General features: G+C 39.1%; 1 protein-coding gene across 1 annotated transcript; it reads right to left on the reverse strand.

The window, feature by feature from the left end:
- Positions 1-901: 901 nt before the first annotated feature.
- LOC119500185 (globoside alpha-1,3-N-acetylgalactosaminyltransferase 1-like) lies at positions 902-19,182 on the reverse strand. The gene is made up of 13 exons (XM_037789791.1): positions 18,960-19,182; positions 15,753-15,794; positions 9,608-9,715; positions 6,429-6,479; positions 5,713-5,745; positions 5,176-5,310; positions 4,873-4,981; positions 4,570-4,683; positions 4,257-4,373; positions 3,876-4,006; positions 2,247-2,324; positions 1,930-2,075; positions 902-1,250 (listed from the first exon to the last, which is right to left on the reverse strand). Coding segments are annotated over exons 1-13 (1,134 nt in total). The 5' UTR covers positions 19,028-19,182; the 3' UTR covers positions 902-1,248.
- Positions 19,183-25,140: the final 5,958 nt, after the last annotated feature.

Below are 25,140 nucleotides of genomic sequence, written 5' to 3' on the forward strand. Positions count from 1 at the left end.
GCACATATTCCAATATGGCCGACTTCCCGGTGGGCGGAGCTAATGAAACCCGATGAGGAATATGTTTGAAATAATGAGCAGGATGTACCTACCAAATTTTATGAATATAGGATCAACTTTGACCAAACTATGGCCTTCCACGCATTAGGGGGCGCTATAGAGCCGGCTAAACATGCTGAACCCAATAACTGTACATTTACATAAAGTTCACAGGTGTCCATCATTTTGCCAAGTTTCATGAGTTTTCGAGTACCTCAAGGTATGTTCAAAATCTAAAAGACATAAGGGGGCGCTAGAGAGCCAACATGCCACGCCCTTGCAAAATTTCACCACTAAATCAAAGTAATTACTAGTTTGGATGTGCATGTAAAGTTTCATGAGTTTTTGTGCATCCTAAAGTCTTCAAAGATGTGTTCGTAAATTTAAAAAAAACGCAGGAAGTCCAAGATCGCTGACTTCCTGTTGGCTGAAAAAATCTCAAAAATATTTAACACGAACTTCAAGACGTATGCAATGACATACTTGAATTTCATGAAGATCGAAGAAACTTTCCCTGAAAAACAGCCTACATTAGGGGGCGCTATCTCGCCCGCTGGTGACACCCGATCCGAATCACTACAGAACTTTGAATTTCGCGCCACTTCTGACGCATATTCCACTTTTGGTGAGTTTTTGGGGATGGAAAAGGTCCCAAAAACGCGATATTCCAGCAGAAAAATAATAATCCTTAGAAAAACAATAGGTTTCCTTGCACTTTCGTGCCAGGACACCGTTGGGGTCCTGGCACTTTCGTGCTCGGGCCCTAATAATAATACTTAGAAAAACAATAGGTTTCCTCGCACGAAAATTCGTGCCAGGATGCCGTTGGGTCCTGGCACTTTCGTGCTCGGGCCCTAATAAAAAGGTAGTACACTGCAAATCCCAGAGAAACCAGATGACACACGTGCACTAAAGCAATAAAAGTCCAGATTATGTGTTCACCTTAAAAAAGAAAAGCACAGACGATACAAAGTGGAAGCGGTAATGAAGCTGAGGTGTCCTGACGCCGACTATAGGCAGAGAGGGGAAGAACTCCACAGCACAAAGCGCAGTGGCATTTCATCCTGAATCCACTGTTTTAAAGGGATTGTTTGTAAGAATCAGAAATTGATTGTAACAGCGACACCTGTGGCCATTTAGTCAACGAAAGTCAGCATCCTGTTGCTCGCGCTCGCCCGTCTGCACGCGCTAACTGAATGTGAGCGAGCATCCGTCAAAACAGTGAGGCGAAACACACCAGCTAAAACCACAATATCCCTCTATATTTCACCTGCTTGGCAGTAATGTTAGCTGACCTGCAGTGTGTAGTGTGTGCGCATGCACGTGTAAAGGTGGAGCGAGCTGAGCAAATAACGAGCGCGTTGTGTGAGTGAAGGCAAGCAGGCAGGAGGAGCAGAGTACAGCAGAGACTCCGGCCCTGGAGACCATAGCTATGGTCTCCCTCGCGTCCTCCGACCGCGGCCAACACTGTTTAACAGACGGGCTTCACTAAATATAACGGTTTTGGTGCTTCCGTGTAGTTCGTGTTGGAGTCTCTGAACAGCGTAGCCACACTCGAGCTCGCATGGGCCACCGACCCTGATTGATTTATACGTGTAAGAAGTTACAAACAGTCCATTTAATCCACTTTGTAATACCTGCAGTAGAATTTACCTTGGTGAAACCAATGACCCAACTATGTTTAATCTGCCAACCAAAAGGAATCAACAATGTGGTTTAAGTTTCAATCTTTGCTTTTAATTCATTTGCTGGCCACATCTCTGCAGAGACCAAGATTGAAATCCACTTATTTTAATGTAATAAACTTTGAGTATACAAAATACAGAATAGACAAAGCAACCCATGGCAGCTATCCCCAGCTTTTGGATGTAGGTTTATGTCCTGAATATCAGTGTCCACCATTGGGCCGCACTTCTTCATAGTTCTTGACCAACTGGGAGATCCTGATGACTTTAATGTCTGCTGGTTTCGTATCATAGTCTGACCACAGATACTCTGGAGACAGCACCTTGGTTGGTTTGTTGTACAGCAGGTACCTGCAGGACGGAGAGACAGGCAGATAAGCTATGTATATTCTGTATCTATGAGTCTAAGAAATACTCAAGATGATAAACATGATACAGTCGAATCAATATTTAGATTTTTAGTATTTTAAGAAAACAGGAGGAAAAGCACTGAAAATGAGAGAATAAATTGTGACACAGTACTTGTTGAGGTGACTCTCTTCCTGCCACACAGCTTCAATCTTATTCTTGGCGTCCTCCTCCGACTGCATGTAACAGTATCTGATGAAATAAAATAATGTGTTTTTAATGTTTTTAAAATAATAAATAAAAAAAACAACTTGGTAAATTAGTTGTGGCATTAATCTCAAAAACCTATAGGGGGCTTGCACAATAGGTGACAAAAGACAGAAGGTTTTTAACATTAAGCTACACCAGGTATTTAAGGGCAAAGGGATTTACCCGTCCAGTATCTAAATGTCTACAGTATTGTCAGCTCTCGCCAGTGGTGGAAGAAGTACTAAGATCTTTTACTGAGGCAAAAGTAGCAATACCACAGTGTAGAAATACTCTGTTACAAGTAAAAGTCCTGCATTTTTACTTGTAAAAGTACAAAAATATTAGCATGAAAATATACTTAAAGTACCAAAAGCAAAGTATTTATTATGATATTTCATTGCCTATGGGACTTCCCAACTATCCAAGCTTTCTGGATAGAGGTTTTGGATATTCTTTCGGTAACATTTCATTTTACAGGTCTGCAAATTTCATGGTAATTAGGTGATAATTAGCAAGTAACCGATTTGAAATTTCTTTGGAATTACTGCCAATATTTACCTAAAAATTCATCAAAAATTACTTTGTTTGGCTGTCTTGACTCTGGACTTTTATTATTATTATTTTATATCTATAAACATTATTTGATAATTATATTCTGCTATTTCCCAATAAGCAGTAATAAATAGCTGATAATTTATTTAATCCATTTCCAGGAAAAGAATAGAAAGTTAATTGATATGTTTTATTTCCATGTCTGCTGGTAAATAGATGATAATTAGCAAATAGCTTCTTTGAAATTTCTTAAAAAACTCCCTGAATCATTACATTAACTACCAGGTTACATTTATGTAGACGATAAGTCACACAATTGGAAGATTTGTTCCTGATCAGAAGTGTCTTCTATTAGTTTTGTTTTTCCACCTCCGTTGAAGAGCAGCGCACAGCCGCTTCTCAAGCCTGAGGGCCCTATTTTAACCATTATATGCTATTTCAGCATATAATTATTAAATCATGTTTATAATAAAGTCATTTTGGATCAATTTTGAGGTAAATATTGGGATCATTTTGCAGTAGTTTCAAAGAAATTTCAAATAGGTTACTTGCTAATTATCACCTAATTACCACGAAATTTGCGGACCTGTAAAATTAAGTGTTACCATTCTTTCATATGTTACAGGTGTAAGATTGACAGTATGCCCTAAACTATGTATCCTTGAAAATTTATAATAACTATGCTTGTTTAATTTTTTTTTAAAAAGTACTCAATATGCAGAATGTATGTATCGTTGGATTATAATTATTGATGCATTAATGTACTCATCACTTTAATGTGGCAGTCGGCAAAGGTGGAGCTCATTTGAATTACTGTACATATTGCTGGGTTGCTTAACCTTTAATAATATATTAGGTGATTTAAAATGTGTATTAATAATTTAAATATGCAAGGTAAGCTATCATATAAAAGTAGTCCAGTAAAAAGTACAGTACAGTATGTAGTGGATTAGATGTATGAAATAGAATGGAAATACTTAAAAATAATTTGATTTTAGTTACTTGACTAGCTTGTACATGTCCTCCAGGTATCCACCCCAGACAGCAGCAGTGTAATAGTAGTCTCCTTCATCAGCAGGAATGAAGGCCTTGGACTCGATACGACGCTCATACGGAAACTCATTCCTTCCTTTCTGAGGGAGAAAAAATTAAAAAGGGATTCAAATTGATGAGAAGCTACGGCTGATTGTGAGGGAAGTTAATGTTGTGGCTGACCAGAAAATGAGACAATATCATTCAAAAATGAACTGCATACCACATAGTATAATAGGTGAATCAATTAAAACATACAATGTTAGGACAAAAAAAACATTATATTTGAGTTAAGATAAGTACAGACTTCCATTATCTTGAAATGAATATAGTGTAGTAAAAGAGTAAAACCTTGTAGTAGCCACGGTGAAGCACAGCAGACAGCCGACTGAAAGACTCGGCTCCAAAACGGTTGTGGAAGACACTATCGATGTCCATCATATAAAGATAGTCTGTTTCATTACGTATCTGAAAACATTACAGTTGAGATGTGAGCCTGAATGCACCATGGATAGACTCAACTGGATGACCAATAAATAATATTATGATAATATTATATTAACAAGTCAAAATTGAGCTATGATGATTTGAAAGCATCCGCTACTGTAAACAGACAAAAAAAAAGCTACAATAGCTTTCTTGCTGTGTGCGTTTCAAGTCTTACCTGTTTGTCAATGGTGATGGTGGCCCATTTCATCCTGCCAAGTACTACGTCCTGCCAGCGGGTGACACTGGGGACGGTGACAACTGAGATTTTCCGGCCCTTACCCAGTTTAATCTGACAAACACAGACAAACAGACAATATTTGTTTACACATGTACTGGTGTACATTTCTGGGTTTTGGTCTCTTCAGAGGAATAGTTAGCAATTCTCCTTTAAAGTGGTTTCATCAAACCAGACAGGCATCAGATCTAGAAACCTGATATAGATGGCACACGATCTGTGATTCATGAAACAGCTACTCACTTTGGGGACATCTTTTTCGTTGTCTGTGAAGATGTAGTAAGTGACCCTGAAGTCAACAAGAAAGTACTTTTCAGCCGACGTCAGGAAGCCCTGCAGGAAACGTGTGTATCTGTTTGGATGGAAGGAAGCAAACCAGAAGGATTATTGATTAGTTAAAGACAAGAAAAGGCAACTCAAGACTAATATGTATGTGAAGTAGCTTTACATTTTCAGGTTTACACGCTTTTATATTTCAGCCTGAAGGAGTAGGTCAGGTCAAACTTCACTCCCATAATATCCTGTAAGAACATCCTGTGTACCTACTTGCCAACTGCAAACACCACCACAGCAACTCTTGGGTCCATTTTCTTATAGATGGCATCGATAACCACCGGATCGAAGGTTCCCTCCCAAACCAGAGGAGCATTCCAGTTTGTCACTGAGTTCACATCAGTGCGTCTGGAGGGAACAGATAAATTCTGGATTCAAACTATATTTATAATGTAGTTTAGCTATGATAAGTAGTTTGGTACTCGGGCACGGTTCGTCGATCCATACTCGAGACCACCTTGGTTTGGAGTACGGTTCATCTGTACTCGGGTACGGTTTGCTTCAGGTGTGAAAGCCAACCGTGCCGAAACATGGAGGTTGACTGCTGAGTAACGTTAGCAATCAGTGAGTAGTATTGAAAGGGCAGACTTTTTCGCCGATTTCATCCTCTGAACTGTACGACCATGATTGATAAAGCATAAACATGCACATTGTTGGGTTACACCCAAAGAGTCTTGGGTCTAATCTTTAAATTTGTGATAAGAGTGACAATTCTAATAAAAGGTTGCCATGTAATCTGTAATAGCTTACCCATGCTGTGTACTTGGCTGAGCACATTTCACTCTAAAAAAAAAGAGCAAAGATCAAACAACAGGCAAACAACAAGGAACAATACCAGAGGACCAGATACTGTACATCGTTGTAGTACAGTACGTTTTGTGTACTTTTAGCCACTACTGGCTAATTGGTTAGTGTTGTTTAGACATGTGCTCCAAACAAACGTTATACAAAATAGTTCCAATACATGTCCATCTGTGTCTGTCACATCTAATACGTTTTAATCTCTAAATTGAGACATAAACAGCACACAGTGTCGTTTGGTACACACAAAACACCCCAGTATGTCATATGAAACACAATAGAGCAGTCAAAAACTGTTTGCTTCTTCCAATTGGTAGCCAGTAGTGGCTAAAAGTATAGGATTTTAGTCACTACATTTAAGTCAAAAACTGTTTGCTCCTTCTATCAGCAGCCCTGTGGTCACTGGTATGTTGCCTATATTAGGCCAGCCCCTGCCTACCCCATACCTCCCTAGTGCTTTGAGGCACATTACACCTTACAAAATAATATACCATAAATAAAATACATAGTCATAAAACAGTGATAATGACAAACCAGCAGCAGAGGTGCAGCAACTTTTACATGCTGTAACGGCAAGAACCAGCAAGACTGGAAAATCTTGTGTGAACCAGTCAGAGCTGTGCAGCTGTTCTTCTCTGTTAGTGGAAAGAAAAGAGGATTCTCACCCAGTTTGCATTGTTAGGTCTCCGATCTTCCAGCTGCTTTCTGGGCAAACGCTTAAAAAGGAAACACAGAATATTTATTCATAATATGACACAATTTAACTAATACAATTTACAACAGATGAATAATGAAAGAGGAGCACGGTTTCATGAAATTCCTTCAGTATGAATCTTCCTGGATCTGTTGGGCAGTGACGGGATTAATGAGTACCTTCCAAAATGTGCAATTTCATTGCGACAGTTTTACATTAACTCCAGCCAGTGGTTTTGTCCAATGTGACTGGAGGGTGTTTGTTTTTTTAAATTAAAATCCATCACCACTCACTCCACTCTGACCAACTGCCTCACTGAAATTAAAACTTCCTCAATTTAAACAATGAAAAATCAGACATGATCATCACCAGCCTCACATCCCCCTCACAACTTCTGCCTCACCATCTAAAACACCACTCTGTCTCCCTCCCCACACATCTGCAACCTCAGTGTCACTTTTCACTTGCAGTATCACATACTTAAGCCGTGGGCACACTACCCGCATGAGGCTTGCGTGGCGTCTGCGTTGCTTGGTGGCTGCGTGATGCTGGAGTCTGGTGTTCACACTAGACGCCTGTCACAGCGTGTCCGCTGCCTGTCAGCTGTGTTTCTGCTGCTGCTGTCAGCCCTTTCTTTCTGCATAGAGTTTGCCTTTTAATGGCCATTTAACTTCATGATAAATATAACTAATATTTATTTTAGACAGAGAAAGGTTCAGAAACGTGTGGTAATTAGAAAATAATAGTAATAATCCACAATTAAAACTCCATACCGTATTCATTTATGATGCTTTCCAAGTCACTGCTTGTTCCACATTACTGTCCGGCACATATTTCAGAATAAAAGCCTTGTGTTAACAAATGAAGGAATTCTGTGCAAAGAAAACCCGCTTTAGGGCTTTTATCTTTATCAATTCTTGGAGGTCTCAAAGTGACTGCGTGTTCCACAGCACTGACTGCTCATATTTCAGAATAAAAGCCTCGTGTTAACAAATGAAGGGATTCTGTTTATAGAAAAAACGCCTGAGGGCTTTTATTTTGAAATGAAAGCAGGAAGTGTTGATTTAAAAACAAGTTTACTTAACTTTACTTTTTTTCATCTCCGTAACATATTCTACAGATAAACCTCGAAACTGTAGTAAAGTCTTGCAGGTATGAAGTTAATATACAGTCACTAGATCACTTTCACTGTCTGTGACATATTCTACAGATGTCCAGACATGTAAACTGCAGTAAAGTCTTGCTGGTATGATGTTAATATACAGTCACTAGATCCCTTTCACTGTCTGTGACATATTCTACAGATGTCTAGACATGTAAACTGTATTATGTAGCATGTCAATATACTGTTAATAGATCACCTTCACTGTCTGTTGCTGCTGGGACACGCAGCCGAGACGCGAGACGCGAGCGGCTCGCGTGTAAAATAGGTGAGCCTTCTATTCTATAAAATAGACGCGCGTCTGATGCACGCGTGAGACACGCGTCTCATGCGGGCAGTGTGTCCACTCTAACCTGTTAACATGGACGCCGAAATAAAAAACAACACGCCACGCTGCCGGCACGCGCGTCTCATGCAGGCAGTGTGTCCACCACTTTAAGGTTGTGAATTAAACAAAAACACTTGCTTAGGATTATAGGCAACAAAATTATTTAGTTAGGTTTAGGAAAAAACAACACGGTTGGGCTTAAAATGACTACATTTTTACAGTGAAAATGTGACTGAATGTTGTGAACACGGGACACAAATGATCAGCTGATTGTAACGCGAAAGCAAAACTTAACACACGCAGCACGAACAGCCGTCTCCTTGATGAAAGCCTTGTGTTTGTTTGATCCATCCACCTCCGCTCCCACCCACCCCATGTGTCTTTTTGTATATATATATATACAAGCCAAACTACCCATGTTAGGGACAAGAATGGTAACATCTGTACATCAGAGCGCGAACAAGCAGCCAGATGGGTTCAAAACTTCCAGGAAGTGCTCAACCTCCCTGAGCCAGAACAACCAGCTAACATCACAACAACAGACAATATCCTGGACATTAACATCAGCCCTCCTGACTTTGCAGAGGTTAAAACCGCCATCCTAAGCCTAAAGGGTGGCAAGGCATGTGGCATAGACGCTATCCATGCTAAGATGCTGAAGACCGACATTCTCACGTCAACACGAGTTCTGACAGACCTTTTCCAAAACATCTGGAATAGTGACACCATCCCTGAAAACTGGTCCAAAGGTCTCATTGTCAAAATCCCCAAGAAAGGCGATACCAAAAACTGCGACAACTGGCGAGGAATCACCCTTCTATCAATTCCAAGCAAGGTGTTCTGCAGAATCCTTCTTAACAGGATGGAGACAGCCATTGACACCAGACTTAGACAGGAGCAAGCGGGCTTCAGGAAGGGAAGAGGATGTACGGACCAGATCTCCGCTCTGCGAAACATTCTTGAGCGGTGCTTGGAACGGAACACACCACTTTATATGGATGCCTCAGACGAATATGTCAGATCTTTTGGCCAAACAAAATCTCCAACCACCAATTGTACAAAAACAATGGTAGCCGGAGCGTCACCAAGGAAATTACACACAGACGTCTGAGATGGCTAGGCCATGTGCTGAGAATGGAGCAGGACCAGATCCCGAGAGTCGCCCTAAGATGGACACCACCAGGCAAAAGAAAACCCGGGAGGCCCAAATCCACCTGGCGCAGAACTGTGATACAGGAGCTGGACAAGATGAACCTGTCATGGGGAGAGGCCCAACATGCTGCCAAGGACCGAATGCAATGGAGAGAGCTCATTGAAGCCTTATGTCCCATAGGGGATGAAGAGGAGTGAGTGAGTGAGTGAGTGAGTGAGTGAGTGATACAGTTATTGATTTTAATTGATTCATTAATTTATTAATTAATTTAGATTTCTTATCAATGACTAGAAAAACTTGACACAGACTGAGCTGCATCTCAAATTAATCTTCGGGTTCCCAGCTTTTAGATGATGTACACCACTTCTATGTGACATCTACTGTTGACTTTTGATCTAACCCTGAACATCCCCGGTCCCCCAGCCCTAGCCCTCTAAAAAGAATGCGAGATGGAAAAGGAATCAATATGAAGCAATGATACCACAGTATTGATCCGCTCATCCCTACCTTTTGTCTCCACCACTCAAGCACCGGACCTGGGGCGACAGAGTCTTCTCCTCAGCTGTCCCTTCCCACTGGAACTCACTCCCCAAGCATATCCGAGAGTGCACCGACCTGTCCACATTCAAATCAATAATCAAAGCCACCGTTAGAGAACTGCTTTTAATGTGTAATTAATGTGTGTTTTATATAGAGTGATGTTTTTCTTTATGACAATTTTTACTCATGTCAAGTGTCTTTGAGTTTTTATGAAAAGCGCTCTATAAATAAAATGTATCATTATCATTATCATCCATCTATTTATCCATCCATCCATCCATCCATCCATCCATTATCTGTAACCACTTATCCTATTCAGGCTTTTTATTAGGGCCCGAGCACGAAAGTGCCAGGACCCCAACGGTGTCCTGGCACGAAAGTGCAAGGAAACCTATTGTTTTTCTAAGGATTATTATTTTTCCGTTTTTTTTTGCGTTTTTTTTTTAATTTACGGACACATGTTTGAGAACTTTAGGATGCACAAAAAATTATGAAACTTTACACACACATCCAAACTAGTATTTACTTTATTTTAGTAGTGAAATTTTGCTTGGGCGTGGCATATTGGCTCTCTAGCGCCCCCTTATGTCTTTTATCCTTTGAACATGCCTTTGGATACTCGAAAACTCATGAAAGTTGTCAAAAAGATGGACACCTGTGAACGATGATGAGTCGCCACGACACAGGAGGCTGTTGTTACTTGACTTTACATAGTCCGGTCTGCCCCAAATTTCACAAGCTGGATAATAGTCCAGGCCTGAAGACATATATGTGCCATTATGAGTTAAAGTCATAGCGCCCCCTACAGGAAACAGGAAATGGTTGTATACTGCAACCAACCCTCATAGAAGTGCCTTTAAAGGACACCCCACATGTTCTCAACAGGTCATATCCAGCGCCACACGCTCCAAGCAGAAAATAAACTCTAACTGTTGCCTACAATGTCCGACTTTCATGGGAATGCACGACAGCGGGTATCCCGACGTGCGCGTTCCCCCGACGTGCGCACGGGGGCGAGGGCCCGATCATCGCTGCTTGCAGCTTCAATTAGGGCCCGAGCATGAAAGTGCCAGGCCCCAACGGCGTCCTGGTACGAATTTTCGTGCGAGGAAACCTATTGTTTTTCTAAGTATTATTAGGGCCCGAGCACGAAAGTGCCAGGACCCCAACGGTATAAGTTGTGAGTGTGCAGAATGTTGTCAGGGTTAATGTGTTTTGAAGATTATACAGGAAGCAGACATTTTATGTTTATTGCATGTTCATAGCGAACGTGAATGTTTATAGCGCGTCATTCAGCAGACGTATCGGCAGTATGTAGCCGCGCAATGCTATTGTGCTGTGTTTCTGTGTTTCCAGAAAAAGAGTGAAATATATATTTTTTAAACTTATGCACGCCTGGAAGTCACTTTGTGTCAAAGTGTGCAACAAATATTGGAGGCACCGCTGGGATGATCAACGCCGTGCTCAGTGTGACAACGTGGACGGGGATTGCCTTTCACTGACGTCGATGGGAGAGCGCGTCATCGGGGGCGCAGCTACATCAAACACAATGGATCTGGAGGAGCTGGCTGAGACCGTGTCTCAGAGACTATGGCTTTTGCAGCTGGATCAGCTCAAAGAGGTGTTTGATGCAGCTGAAATCCCGAGGGGAAATGTCACAACAAGGCGAGCATTGATCAGACAAATTACAGAATCCATGGACTATGTGATTAATGATGAAGAGGAGGATGTTGCAAGGCATCATCTAAAAAAACTGCTGAAATTAGTTGAGCAAATCATAGAAAAGACTGGAAATGCTCATAGTGAAGAAAACACAGAGAGCATAGCACAAGATAGCCAGAAAACGGCTGAAGAAATGAGTTTCACACCCTCACACATTCACTCAGCTGCTAAACTTCACATTAAATGAGGTGTTTTCTGAATGTAGTTTGGTCTGTGGTCTGATGCTTCCGTGTTGGCAGTCTGCTGAAACATCGTGGTTAACGTGAGACGAGTCCGACGGCAGCAGTGAGGGTCAGGGTTAGGGTTCAGTGACCTGAAATTCGCCTGAACATTTAGTTCCAGTTAAGTATCGTGGTTATCGTTATTAATTATTAATGACATTGTTGTTGTTAACAATTAGCTTTAATGATGCAGAGTGGGCGGGTCGTGATCCACTGCTTAGGAGAGGTGTGTTCACATGTGGGTGCCATACTACAAAGAGATCTGCTGATGGTTGCGGTGAACTTCCCCCTGCCAATATTCCACCTCCAACCACAGATGAATGCACAGCATTGTACAATATGCTACGTGTATCAGAAGACACTGAAAGGGAACCTGTCAAAAGCTCCATTTTGTCTGTTGTCCCTGGCCATGCAAAGAGGTACATTCCTCAGGCAGTGCAGCTGAACATCCCTGCATCCCTAAACAAGATGTACAAGCCCCAGTACAGGTCACTGTCACACCAAGAACTGCAGGCAAAGAGTGAAGAGATCTTTACAGAGTTGAGCATAACAGAAGAACAGGTCAGTCAGTAAATATGGTTGAAAACGTGCATATCAGGAATATCACAGGGACAAGTAAATAGGATAGCTCAAGTTCAGAAAACATTTTTTTCCACAGAATTCATTAAAGTTGTCTTTTTCACATTTTCCTTCAATAACATTTAATTAATCACTGTTTTGTTTTGTCACATATCACAAACTTAAATCAACCTTATTCAATTTTAGTGCCGTGTCATACAAAAGGAGACAAGACTACAATCAAAATGTGCCATGTGGTTTGACCAGAAGGCAGGAAGGGTGACTGCATCAAACATCCGAGCAGCCTGCCACAAAAACACTTCTTAAATCTACTGTACATGCAGACCACTAGCACAGCAACACGTTTCGAGTTGCACACTTTTCAGGCAGCAATCTTTGGTGCCTGAAAAGGAGTTGCCTCCTGAAAAGAATGCAGCTCAAAACAAACTGCCATGCAAGTGGTTTGCATGTGAGTTTCAGACAAACAGGCTGTGAAAGGATGAGTGTTTTAAAGCTATATTAAAAACTTTTCTCCCCATTACTTTTGTAATTTACATCCACTTATCATCTTGCTGGTAATATACAAATGATCAAGATAAATAACACATCTGCAAATAAAGATGTTATTTGGACTTCTGAAAGTAATGTTACTGTGATATAAGTGTACATTGTTATGGTAATAATTTCTTACTGTCATTTTATATTTAAGGCGTATATCATTCTTTCTGTTTTTAGGTGGGGCATTGAACACGAGAGAAAAGTAGTTGAGGAGTACACCAAGATGATGGAAAAGTTCCACACCAATCTCACTGTCAAGAAGGCAGGGCTGGTCATCAACCCCCAGTACCCATGGTTAGGGGCATCCCCAGATGGCATACTAACATGTGACTGCCATGAGATGGGTGTGTTGGAGGTAAAGGCACCCAGCAGCCTTCAGAATAGCACTTTGATGGAGAAATGCAAACAGGACAGCATGTTTTGTCTCCAAGAGGTTGAGGGGAAGCTTTCATTGAAGAGGGACCATCAGTACTTTTGTCAGGTGCAGACTCAAATTCACCTGACACAGGCAAGCTACTGCGATTTTGCTGTCTGGGGACCAGGGAAAGAAGGCAAAGGGGAAATCCACATTGAGAGAATACTGCCTGACACTGACTTTTTTGACACCATGTGTGAAAAGGTTCACATTTTTGTACAGAAATGTGTCATTCCAGAGCTAGTAGCAAAAGTGTTTACAGCTCCTGTTCTACCAACATCCCATGATACCAGCAAACCATCTGAAAGCAAGGGCTGTTACTGTGGGCTGCCTGTCCTGCAGAATGAAGATGGACTTGAGTGTAAATCAGGGATTTGTAAAAGACAGTATATCCACAGAAGTTGTTTAAAACTTGACACCTCGCATTCAAAAATGTCAAGTTGGAAATGCAGTGACTGTAAGCGGGAAATAGCTAAACAAAAGAAGGATAACAGGAAAAAAACTTGTGGCCGTTAAGTCAATGACAGTCAGCGTCCTGTTGCTCGCGCTTGTGCTTGCTGTAAATAGACTTGAACGAGCATCGCTCAAAAGAGTGAGGCGACACACGTCAGCTAAAACCACAATATCACTCTATATTTCAGCTGCGTGGCAGTAATGTTAGCTGACCAGACGGAGGTCTCTCCATGAATCACTGCTGATCCTAGTGTTGGCTTTTCCTGCCTCAGCCTCCCGACCGCGGCCGGAGGGAGACACCGGCACCCGGTGAGAGACGATAACATGTGTTCGTAAATTTTAAAAAAACGCAGGAAGTCCAAGATCGCTGACTTCCTGTTTGCCGAAAAAATCTCAAAAATATTTAATCCGGGTATGTGGATGTGAGCAATGACATACTTGAATTTCGTGACGATTGAAGAAACTTTCTCTTAAAAACTGCCTACATTAGGGGGCGCTATCTTGCCCGCTGGCGACACCCGAGCCCAATCACTCCAGAACATTGAATTTCCCACCAGTTCTGACGCATATTCCACTTTTGGTGAGTTTTTGGGGATGGCTAAGGTCCCAAAAAGGCAATCTCCCGGCAGAAAAAGAATAATACTTAGAAAAACAATAGGTTTCCTTGCACTTCGTGCCAGGACACCGTTGGGGTCCTGGCACTTTCGTGCTCGGGCCCTAATTAAAGCTGCGAGCAGCGATGAACGGGCCCTCGCCCCTGCGGGCACGTCTGGGGAACGCGCACGTCGGGGCTCGTACATGTCTTCAGGCCAAGACTCTTATAAAACATGTCAAATTTGGGGAAGATTGGACAATGTATAGTCAATTTACAACAACTTCCTGTTTCCTGTAGGGGCACTATGACTATCACGCATAATACCACATATATGTCTTCAGGCCTGGACTATTATCCAGCTTGTGAAGTTTGGAGCAGATTGGACTATGTAAAGTCAATTTACAACAGCTTCCTGTGTCATGGCGAATCATTTAAATTCTCCGCCACGCCACGTCAACACCATTTCATGAAAACTCACGATTTGAGCAACTTTTCATCACAAAGGTCTTAAGATACTACTGACCAAATTTGAATATGATCGGGTTAAATCTCTAGGAGGAGTTCGTAAAAGTATGCATAAAATACATAAATTATATGAAAAACACAAATTTCAAGATGGCCGACTTCCGGGTGGGCGGAGCAAATGAAACCCAATGAGGAATATGTTAGCAAGAATGAGTGGGATATGCATACCAAATTTCATGAATATAGGATCAACTTTGACCAAACTAAAGCCTTCCACGCGTTAGGGGGCGCTATAGAGCCGGCTAAACACGCTGAACCCAAAAACTGTACGTTCACGTAAAATTCACAGGTGTCCATCTTTCTGACAACTTTCATGAGTTTTCGAGTATACCAAGGGCGTCAAAGGCATGTTCAAATGCTAAAAGACATAAAGGGGCGCTAGAGAGCCAACATGCCACGCCCAAGCAAAATTTCACCACTAAATCAAAGTAATTACTAGTTTGGATGTGTGTGTAAAGTTTCATGAGTTTTTGTGCATCCTAAAGTCCTCAAACATGTGTTCGTACATTTTTTTTAAAACGCAGGAAGACCAAGATCGCTGACTTCCTGTTTGCCAAAAAAATCCAGAAAATATTTAATCCGGGTTTGAGGATGTGAGCAATGACATACTTGAATTTCGTGAAGATCGAAGTAACTTTTTCTGGCAACCTGCCTTCATTAGGGGGCGCTATCGAGCCTGCTGGTGACACCCGAGCCCAATCACTACAGAATATTGCAATTTTCGCCACTTCTGACGCATATTCCAATTTTGGTGAGTTTTGGGGATGGCTAAAGTTGTTAAAAAGGCGATCTCGCAGCAGAAAAATTATAATACTTAGAAAAACAATAGGTTTCCTTGCACTTCGTGCCAGGACACCGTTGGGTCCGGGCACTTTCGTGCTCGGGCCCTAATAATCATTTGAAGAACAATAGGTCCTCGGACCCGACTTTGTCAGTGCTCGGGCCCTAATAATAACCCTTTGTTGAGTTACCAGTTCAGTGGGTTTAACCCCTTTGCTGGAATTTATTTTCATGCTCTGCATGCATTTGAACTGATACGTCTTCTCTGTCTCACAGCGACCTTACCTGAAGGATGATGTAAGATGATCTGAGTAGATATAGGAAGCCCTGTGAAAACACACAGATACAAGTTAACCAGAGAACAGCCAGTAAAAACAAATACAGTGGTAGTTTTGTCCTGTATATAGTGTGTTGTTAGTTTCATTGGTCTGTCAGTCATTTTGAACACTTGTAAACACACAGTTGGCTCTGAGCAGCGGTTACTGAACATCCACTGTTTGGAGATGTTAACATCACGCTCCCAGAGAACCTTATAAATTTGTAAATGAGCTACAAAAATACAACTTTTCCGGGTTAAACATTAACAGGTATACATGTTCCTCTTTATGATCTGAGCAAAACCACCATGTTCATTTACGTGCAGAAGAGAAGGCTGCACTGCTGTGTGAAACTTGAGAACAACCCACACTCTGAGTCAACAAATAAATAGTTAGATAAGAAAGCTGTTGTCATTAACACGAGTGCTCCACACCCATTTGTTTGAATTATTCTCTATGTTATCTCATGATGTTATCCTTTCAGCCTGAATCAATATGAGCCTGCATGACCTTTTGCAATGTTTTCCATTACTTCTCGAAAAATATTTGATGTCAAAATATGTTGATTTTAAGGTCCTACATCCTGTCATGCATTGCAGTATGGAAATATTTATTTAAAGTATATCTTATTCATAGGCTACATATCTACATATCTACTATCTAACAACCTGGGAACAGGAGGTGCATTATTATCATACTGTTGGAGATATGTCTTTGTTTTGTTCCACTGCTTTGCATAAAGCTCTCTAACCTTGTCCTAACTTCACCTCCATATTGTGATGTGACGCTCTGATAAACACTGATTTTCTGCCTCTGCTGATGTTGCTGGAGATAGGAGGGAGTGTTCAGTTTCGGTGTTATGATAATAAGAAAATTCTTATTTTATTTATATATATATTTAGAAATAAAGACATTTTTATTACAGTTATTTTACAGTTTTTTTTTATTACAGTAGGCTATATAACAGACATCTATAGATGTAATTTCCTTCCTAAAGCGTGTTTTGGTCATTTAATTTGATGTTTTTTTTATTAAAGGTAACATAAATTATATTAGGTATTTAACAACAAACAACAACTCTATTCTTTCTTTTTGTCATTATTATTATTGTTATTTCTTTTCTTGGTTTTGTTTCGGTTTTGAATGTTGAGGTTGTTTTCTCTCTAGTGTATTTGATGGGTTTGTCTGTAAGCTCATCTACTTAAAAGTTGGTTTATAGACTGTTGTAATTACGGACAGTGGATTGCATATATGAAAACAGCCTTGAAAAAAGGGAAAAAATAAAGTATAAAAAAATAAATAAAAACAAGCATTTAGGACAACTACAATCTTTTGCTGATGTTTAAGGTTTTAGCTTGTATTCCCTTCATAAACCTTGAAGGTCTAGTATAGTGTGTAATCGCTATGTTTGTTATCCTTTAACTCAGTAAAAATCTTACTTCATATAAGTCCTGGAAATAGCACAATATTTAACCAATTTGGATAATATGTTTATTCAATTCAAACTTTATTTCAGACACACAGGAGGGTCCATAGCAATAAAAGAAAAAAGAAAAGAAAAATGTACAAGATAAGACCACAGCAGTTCATCATTCCATTACTGTGTAAGCTATCTCACCAGTGTTTTCTGAGCCTGGATGAGTATCTGAGTGCAGCTCTTTGCTCTGGCTGGTTAAAGCCTGTATGATGCTGTTCTCTGATTCATCCGAGCAACAAATAAAATGATTTATCAAATGTCTTAAAAGTGCCTCACATGTAGGAATGCCGAAGGACACAAACCGTTGACTGGCACTATGCAATCTGGGAACCCGAAGCAACAACCTCATTGCATCATCCTAAGCCACTACTTTTCTTGTACACTGTAAACAATTGCTGTTAATTTACAGCAGGATTTCAACAGTATTAATTGCTAAAAATAGTGCTTTACTGTTAATACAAAAGAAAACCTGTTAAATTACGCTCATAGGGTCGTTTTTTAACTGAACTATAATGCATTCTTAAAAAACAGCTCTTTACTGCTGATCAACTGTCTAAAGTATCATCAGTAACAGTTTCATGCAGTATTTATTTTAATTCTGGGACCTGATCTGCACATGTGAGGCTTGTACATTGTACATGATTGTAAAATCAGTGAATTAGCTTTATTGTTCTTCATTCACATGTTGTTATGGTTTTCATTCTGTGCTTGTAGCCAGCTATAGACAGACACTTTGAGAAAAGTGTTAACAAGTCTATTATAGCCTTTTTCCTAACAAGTGCCTTTAAATGTATTTAGTGTGACTATTCCTATGTCTGTAACCTGCTAAGTCTATTCATCTAGGCAAAAAATAATATTTATTCAAATGTATGTAAAAAATATAACCTAAATAGTGCATTAAAACAAATCAGTAAGATAATGTAAAAGAATGGTGGAAAAACAACTATATAATGTATCTTTAAACAGTAAATTAACTGTAAAATACTGTGAAATTAATAAAAAAAATTCATTAACAGTATAAAGCTGTAAATTTCAGCGACAGTATAATAATGTTAATTTTACAGTAACATAAAGGCAACCCTGCTGCCAGTTCTTTACTGTTATTTTACTGGGAAATTCTTAACAGTGTAGCTGAACCAAAGATGAGCTGTGTACAAAGGCGAGCAGAAATGCTCTAAATAATGAACATTTTACATTTACAGAACACATACTGAACTAACGAAGCAGCATATTTGCCTGAGCATATAGTTTACAGCACTGTCGATAGATATCTCTGTCATCATTCCAATCATCAGTGAGAAAATGGCCAAGGTGTTTTATTTCCTTGCATGTCGTGAGAGGAATATCGCACAAGTGAAAAACAGGAAGAACTCGTTTGTTTTAATTTTCTTTACTTCTGACTATCATCAAATTACTCTTTTGGGCATTAAATTTAAATTTAAATCTTTGAATTTAAATTATATATATATACATATACATATATACACACACATATATATTAATTTCCATGAGTCATATTTACAAATTATATTAAAAGCCTTAACCATGCAGAATTTATAGCTATAAGATATAAAAAAATAAAATAAATTTAGAATTTCAGAACTGTAGTTTTTTTCCCCTTAAATTTTTGTTTTAGCTTTTATTCCCTTAGTAATAAGTTGCAGTGTATTAAAGAATAAAAAACAGTAAAAGTCTTACCCCAAAAAGACGAGAAGAAGGCATGCAACAGTGACCACCGTCTTGATCCTGCTGATGTAGCGCAACATATTAACTCTCTGGATGATTTACAAATAATGATGAAATTATTTATACGTTACTGCAACAACAGAAAAAAACACAGAAAAGAGACTAAACTAAACTAAGACTGGATACTCATTTGCAATGTGACCTAAAAGGAAATATTAAATGTTTTCATTCAGTTTTGATCAACCCTGTGGGTGGATACTAAAGGCTGTGAGCTGTCAGCAGAAACCTCTCTGAGTGCCATAAACATGTCATAATCTGATGGTCAGTGCAGATGCACCTTGTAACTGTCTCATTGTTTCATAGTTGTATATAGTCCAAATCTTTGTTTTAACTGGAACTTCTTCTTAATGCATGTGTGTGCGTGCGCGCCTGTGCGCATAAAGTGGTAGTTTATATATCCGCCTCTCTGTCACTTTATTTCTTTCATGAAACATGATATTATTAAAGATACACTTAATAAAGGATATGAGGTGAAAAAAAATGCCCTCTCGCCCCCCTGTCATAGCTGATTGCCTGTCCGCCCCTAACACTGAAATGAGAAATGAGAGGGACAAGAAAAACAGACACATAATCTAAAAGCGTTTACTTTATTTAAAGCTGTTATGTGTTCACTTGTTACAATACACTCTTTGTTTCTATTTCAGCTTTTTTTTATTTCCATACAAACATATATAGCTGTTAGGGCTGTCTATAGATTAAAATATTTAATCGGGATTAATTGCATGATTGTCCATAGTTAATCGCAAATTAATCACACATTTTTATATCTGTTCAAAATGGACCTTAAAGGGAGATTTGTCAAGTATTTAATACTCTTATCAACATGGAAGTGGGTTTAAATTTGATTGCTTTATGCAAATTAATGTACATATTTATTATTTTATAATACCCTCACAGGTACTGCATTTAGTATAAAAATATGTCCAAATCATAATATGGCAAACTGCAGCCCAACAGGCAACAACAGCTGTCAGTGTTTGGTTTTGTTTTTGTTTTGCCCATTAGAGAGAAGAAATACATACATTTCCTATGTATTTGTACTCCAAAATATATAAATAGATTCATTGATGGATAGTAGGGCTGTCAATCGATTAAAATATTTAATTGCGATTTATTTTATGATTGTCCATAATTATTCGCAATTAATCGTCAATCTGTTCAAGATGGACCTTGAAGGGAGATTTGTCAAGTATTTAATACTCTTATCAACATGGGAGTGGGTTTGAATTTGATTGCTTTATGCAAATGAATGTACATATTTATTATTTGAAATCAATTAGCAAAACAGAACAATGACAAATATTGTCCAGAAACCCTCACAAGTACTGCATTTAGCATAACAAATATGCTAAAATCAGGCAGGCAACAACAGCTGTCAGTGTGTCAGTGTGCTGACTTGACTAGGACTTGCCCCAAACTGCATGTGATTATCATAAAGTGGGCATGTCTGTAAAGGGGAGACTCGTGGGTACCCATAGAACCCATTTTCATTCACATATCTTGAGGTCAGAGGTCAAGAGACCCCTCTGAAAATGGCGATGACACAAAGCATCTAACCAGATGTGCAAAAAGCAGTGAAGTGCAGAATGTTTGAATTTGTATATTTGTGTGTATGTGGAAGCATGTCAGTGGTGCATGTATGCATGTATCTGTAACATGAAATGTAAAAAAAAATAACAAGAAAAGGTCAGATTTTGAAAGAAATTTCTGTTGTTCATAATGGTAACAATAAACATAGTAAGAGAAAAGAAATAAGTAAGTCCAAAGTGGGTGATGGACCTTGAATTCCACAATGGGAAACATTAGGTTACCTTTAATGCATTTGATGTATTTCCAGCCATGCTAGTATTGTAGAGGAAACACGTGGAGTCTGAACCAGTTCAGTTACATAAAGCTACTGTTTGCTATAAAAACTTTGCTATAAAAAGTTAACAAGCTCGGCAGGTCAATGCTCAGCCTATGTGATGTCTCATTCAACCACGACCAAGGCAAGGCAAGGCAGCTTTATTTGTATAGCACATTTCAGCAACAGGGCAATTCAAAGTGCTTTCCATAAATATTCAAGAACATTGCGACAAAGTGCAAAACAACATAAAAAGACATAATTAAAACAGTTATAAAAACATAAAAACCAACATACCTACCTACATAGATCAAATCTCATCTCATTGTTCATGTTTAATTATTCTCTAGTATCGGGTATGAAAATATTTAGCTAACAGTCTCTATACATTTAGAAAGCTCAAGCTAAGCCACCTTATCTTCTGACGGTGACACTATTAGCAGTTATGTCTCTGTCTCTCAGAGTGGAGAAGTTAATGTTCACCTGCAACTTAAATAGGGAACCAAAAGTTTATTGTCATCTTTTTTTGCTGGCGGCACATCTGTTTGTGTGTTTGGACTGGGCTATTTGTGACACAGAGACTGGCTTGAAGTCGGCTGGCACCCTCGACACAGGGACTGGCGAGACGTCGGCTGGGCCACAGGGCAGCTGAGGCTCCAGATCTCTGGGCAGCTTAGGGGATCGGCGTCTCCGAGACCAACGCAAAATGCGGGCAGTGGCTGTTGTCAAAAAAACACTGGAGTTTTGTCTCTTTGCTTCTATACTCTTTGGTAGTACTAGAGATCCTCAATTTTAGTTCCAATCTCTGACTACTACATTGCTACTACCTGTAATGCAAATGGCCCTCCTCGACTGACTAAGTACTGACTGACAGTCGTGAGTTTATGCGTTCTTTGTTAACAGGATTAACACATAGGGCTGTATGTTTGTGGCGTTTTGACAGTTTGGTTTAATATTTCTATTCATAAATCCGTGTTCCCATGTCCACCTGTGTCAGATCATGCATCCTATATGAACATTGTGTATTTTATTGATTCAACTGGACATGTATTGTGTGTCCATTGAAAAAAAATGTTTTTCTTACATTCATTTTTGTTCTAATTCTCTCGCATTTTCCTAGAAATTTTCAGCAGTGCTGTGCTGGGCCTATTACTCAAGAATTTAATTTATTGCCCATTCATGTGAGTAGTGAAGCCCATGGACCTCCTGAGGGATTCCACTCCGTGGTCATCCACCTGAGGGGTCCTGCACTCGCCGCCTGAGATCTCCTGCTTTGCTCCTGTCCAACCCTCTGTTCTTCAGATCCCTGGCCACTTGCCTCTGGATGAGCATATATTTTTTATACTAAATGCAGTACCTATGAGGGTTTCTGGACAATATTTGTCATTGTTTTGTTTTGTTAATTGATTTCTCTATATATGTACATTTGCATAAAGCAGCATATTTGCCCACTCCCATGTTGATAAGATTAAATACTTGACAAATCTCCCTTTAAGGTACATTTTAAACAGATAAAAGTATGATTAATTTGCGATTAATCATAATTAAATATTTTAATCGAGTCACAGTCATAGTAAAAACAAGTTGCCAACTAACCTCAATTTACATAATTTTTTTTCTTCTGTGTTCTTTTTTCAAAGAACACAGAAGATGTGATTTATAGAGCAGATTTGTATGCTGTAGCAGAAAAAAACATGCAATTTAATTTCAACTGGACTTTAAGTGTAAAGACAACTACTTATTATAGCAACCCAATGGCTGCTTAATACAATAGGTCCTCAAAAGTCATCTCACTTTAAAACAGCAAACTTAAAGAACAGGACACAGTGCGCCATCTGCTGGGAAGTTAATATCGTTACTGTTTTGATGTTGACTGCAATAAATGTGTTTAAAGGACAGTATGGATTCTTCTATGATGAGTTTACCAAATGATAAAATCAAAATGTTTTAAGTTGAGCTTTCATCAGCACAACTCTAATGTTTACAATAATTATTCTCATGGGGCATAGTATTATGGAGGACCACACGAGTCATGGAAATAGCAATAAAGCATTTAATTAATTAGTAATGATAGAAAAACTAATATAAATGGCAAATGAAGTTGCCCTTATAAATGCCTGATTAAAACCTGTATTCTTAATTAAATGTGTGAATCCAGTCATGTATTCCTCTTTTAAACTGCATTTTCAAATTCCATTATTTATTTATAAATTCATCAATGTTTTTTTAAATGACGTACTTATTGACTGTTTTATGTTTTTTTTGTAAATCCCTTTTCAATTTGAAATATTTGTAGATGGGATAATATTTCATTTGTAAATTATTTTTATAATTATTTTTATTGCCCATTAAAAAGTCAAATGATAACTTTGTAATTTAGTCCATTTATTCATAGATTAATACATTCATTTGTAAACAAATTCATCAAGCCTATTTTTACTGTACAATTAGTTATTAATCAATTAAATGCTTTATTACTTTTTTTACTGCTTTCTTTTTCCGTGACATTTGTGATCCTCCATATCGTAGAATTAATTCTTTGTCAAATAAAAAACAATTGATTTTATTATCAATGTCACATCTTGCCTTTTAGTTCTTCTATAGTGTAGAATTTCCAATAATGTATTTTGGACAGTAAGATAAGATAAGATAAAAGACATTCCTTTATTAGTCCCACAGTGGGGGAATTTGCAGTGTACGGCAGCAAAGGGGATAGTGCAAAAAACAAGATGCATCAGTAAAAACAAAGATCAAGATACAAAACAGTGCAAAAATTAAAACAAAAGTAGACAGACATATAAAATATGAACAGTTTAAATAGAAGGAATATAAAAATAGGAACAATATAAACAAGGGGAATAATAAAAACTGAAACAATATATACAGTATTAACAATAAACAGACTAGTAGCGTCTAAATTAAAGCAGCATTGAGTAGAAATGGAGCAAATATGATTAAAAAAGGTTATTTTTATAAAAAGGTCACTATATCCTGACAGTCGTGCAGGAGACAGGAAATCTGAAAAAAATTATGTGCCTCTGTGTCCTCAGGTGCTCCTAACGGCATCTGCCGAAACAACCAATCAGTGCCAAGCTGGAGTCTGCTGTCCAGCTGCCGTCTCTGAGCAGCTGTCAATCACTCGCAAACTCCGATCAAACGGTGAAACTAGGCAGCGCTGATCAAATATGAATCAATATTCTGTTACTGTAATGCCTATTTCTCACCTCAAATGTTCATGTTGCAGTGTACTGTTTAAAGGGACTGTTTGTAACTTCGTACACGTATACAGGACTGTCTCAGAGAATTAGAATATTGTGATAAAGTTCTTTATTTTCTGTAATGCAATTAAAAAAACAAAAATGTCATGCATTCTGGATTCATTACAAATCAACTGAAATATTGCAAGCCTTTTATTCTTTTAATATTGCTGATTATGGCTTACAGCTTAAGAAAACACAAATATCCTATCTCTAAATATTAGAATATTTCCTCAGACCAAGTAAAAAAAAAGATTGATAACAGTAAAACAAAATCAAACATTTGAAAATGTCCATTAATGCACTCAGTACTTGGTTGGGAATCCTTTTGCACGGATTACAGCATCAATGCGGCGTGGCATGGAGGCAATCAGCCTGTGGCATTGCTGAGGTGTTATGGATGCCCATGATGCTTCAATAGCGGCCTTTAGCTCATTTGCATTGTTGGGTCTGGTGTCTTTCAGCTTCCTCTTCACAATACCCCACAAATTCTCTATGGGGTTCAGGTCAGGGGAATTGGCAGGCCAATCGAGGACAGTAATGCCATGGGCAGTACACCAGTTACTGGTGGTTCTGGCACTGTGGGCAGGTGCCAGATCATGCTGGAAAGCTCTATGGAGATGAGGATTTCATTTTCCAGCATGATCTGGCACCTGCCCACAGTGCCAGAACCACCAGTAACTGGTGTACTGCCCATGGCATTACTGTCCTCGATTGGCCTGCCAATTCCCCTGACCTGAACCCCATAGAGAATTTGTGGGGTATTGTGAAGAGGAAGCTGAAAGACACCAGACCCAACAATGCAAATGAGCTAAAGGCCGCTATTGAAGCATCATGGGCATCCATAACACCTCAGCAATGCCACAGGCTGATTGCCTCCATGCCACGCCGCATTGATGCTGTAATCCGTGCAAAAGGATTCCCAACCAAGTACTGAGTGCATTAATGGACATTTTCAAATGTTTGATTTTGTTTTACTGTTATCAATCTTTTTTTTTACTTGGTCTGAGGAAATATTCTAATATTTAGAGAT

The sequence above is a fragment of the Sebastes umbrosus genome, chromosome 2 (genome assembly GCF_015220745.1).
Source record: "Sebastes umbrosus isolate fSebUmb1 chromosome 2, fSebUmb1.pri, whole genome shotgun sequence".
NCBI lineage: Eukaryota > Metazoa > Chordata > Actinopteri > Perciformes > Sebastidae > Sebastes > Sebastes umbrosus.

Bases quoted from the DNA above. Each gene is read 5' to 3' on its own strand.
- LOC119500185 (XM_037789791.1), bottom strand. From the start codon at position 19,027: ATGTTGCGCTACATCAGCAGGATCAAGACGGTGGTCACTGTTGCATGC. The intron at 4,374-4,569 runs GTAAGACTTGAA...TAATGTTTTCAG, and splicing joins CCATCACCATTGACAAACAG to ATACGTAATGAAACAGACTA. The intron at 2,076-2,246 runs GTACTGTGTCAC...TCCGTCCTGCAG, and splicing joins GAAGAGAGTCACCTCAACAA to GTACCTGCTGTACAACAAAC.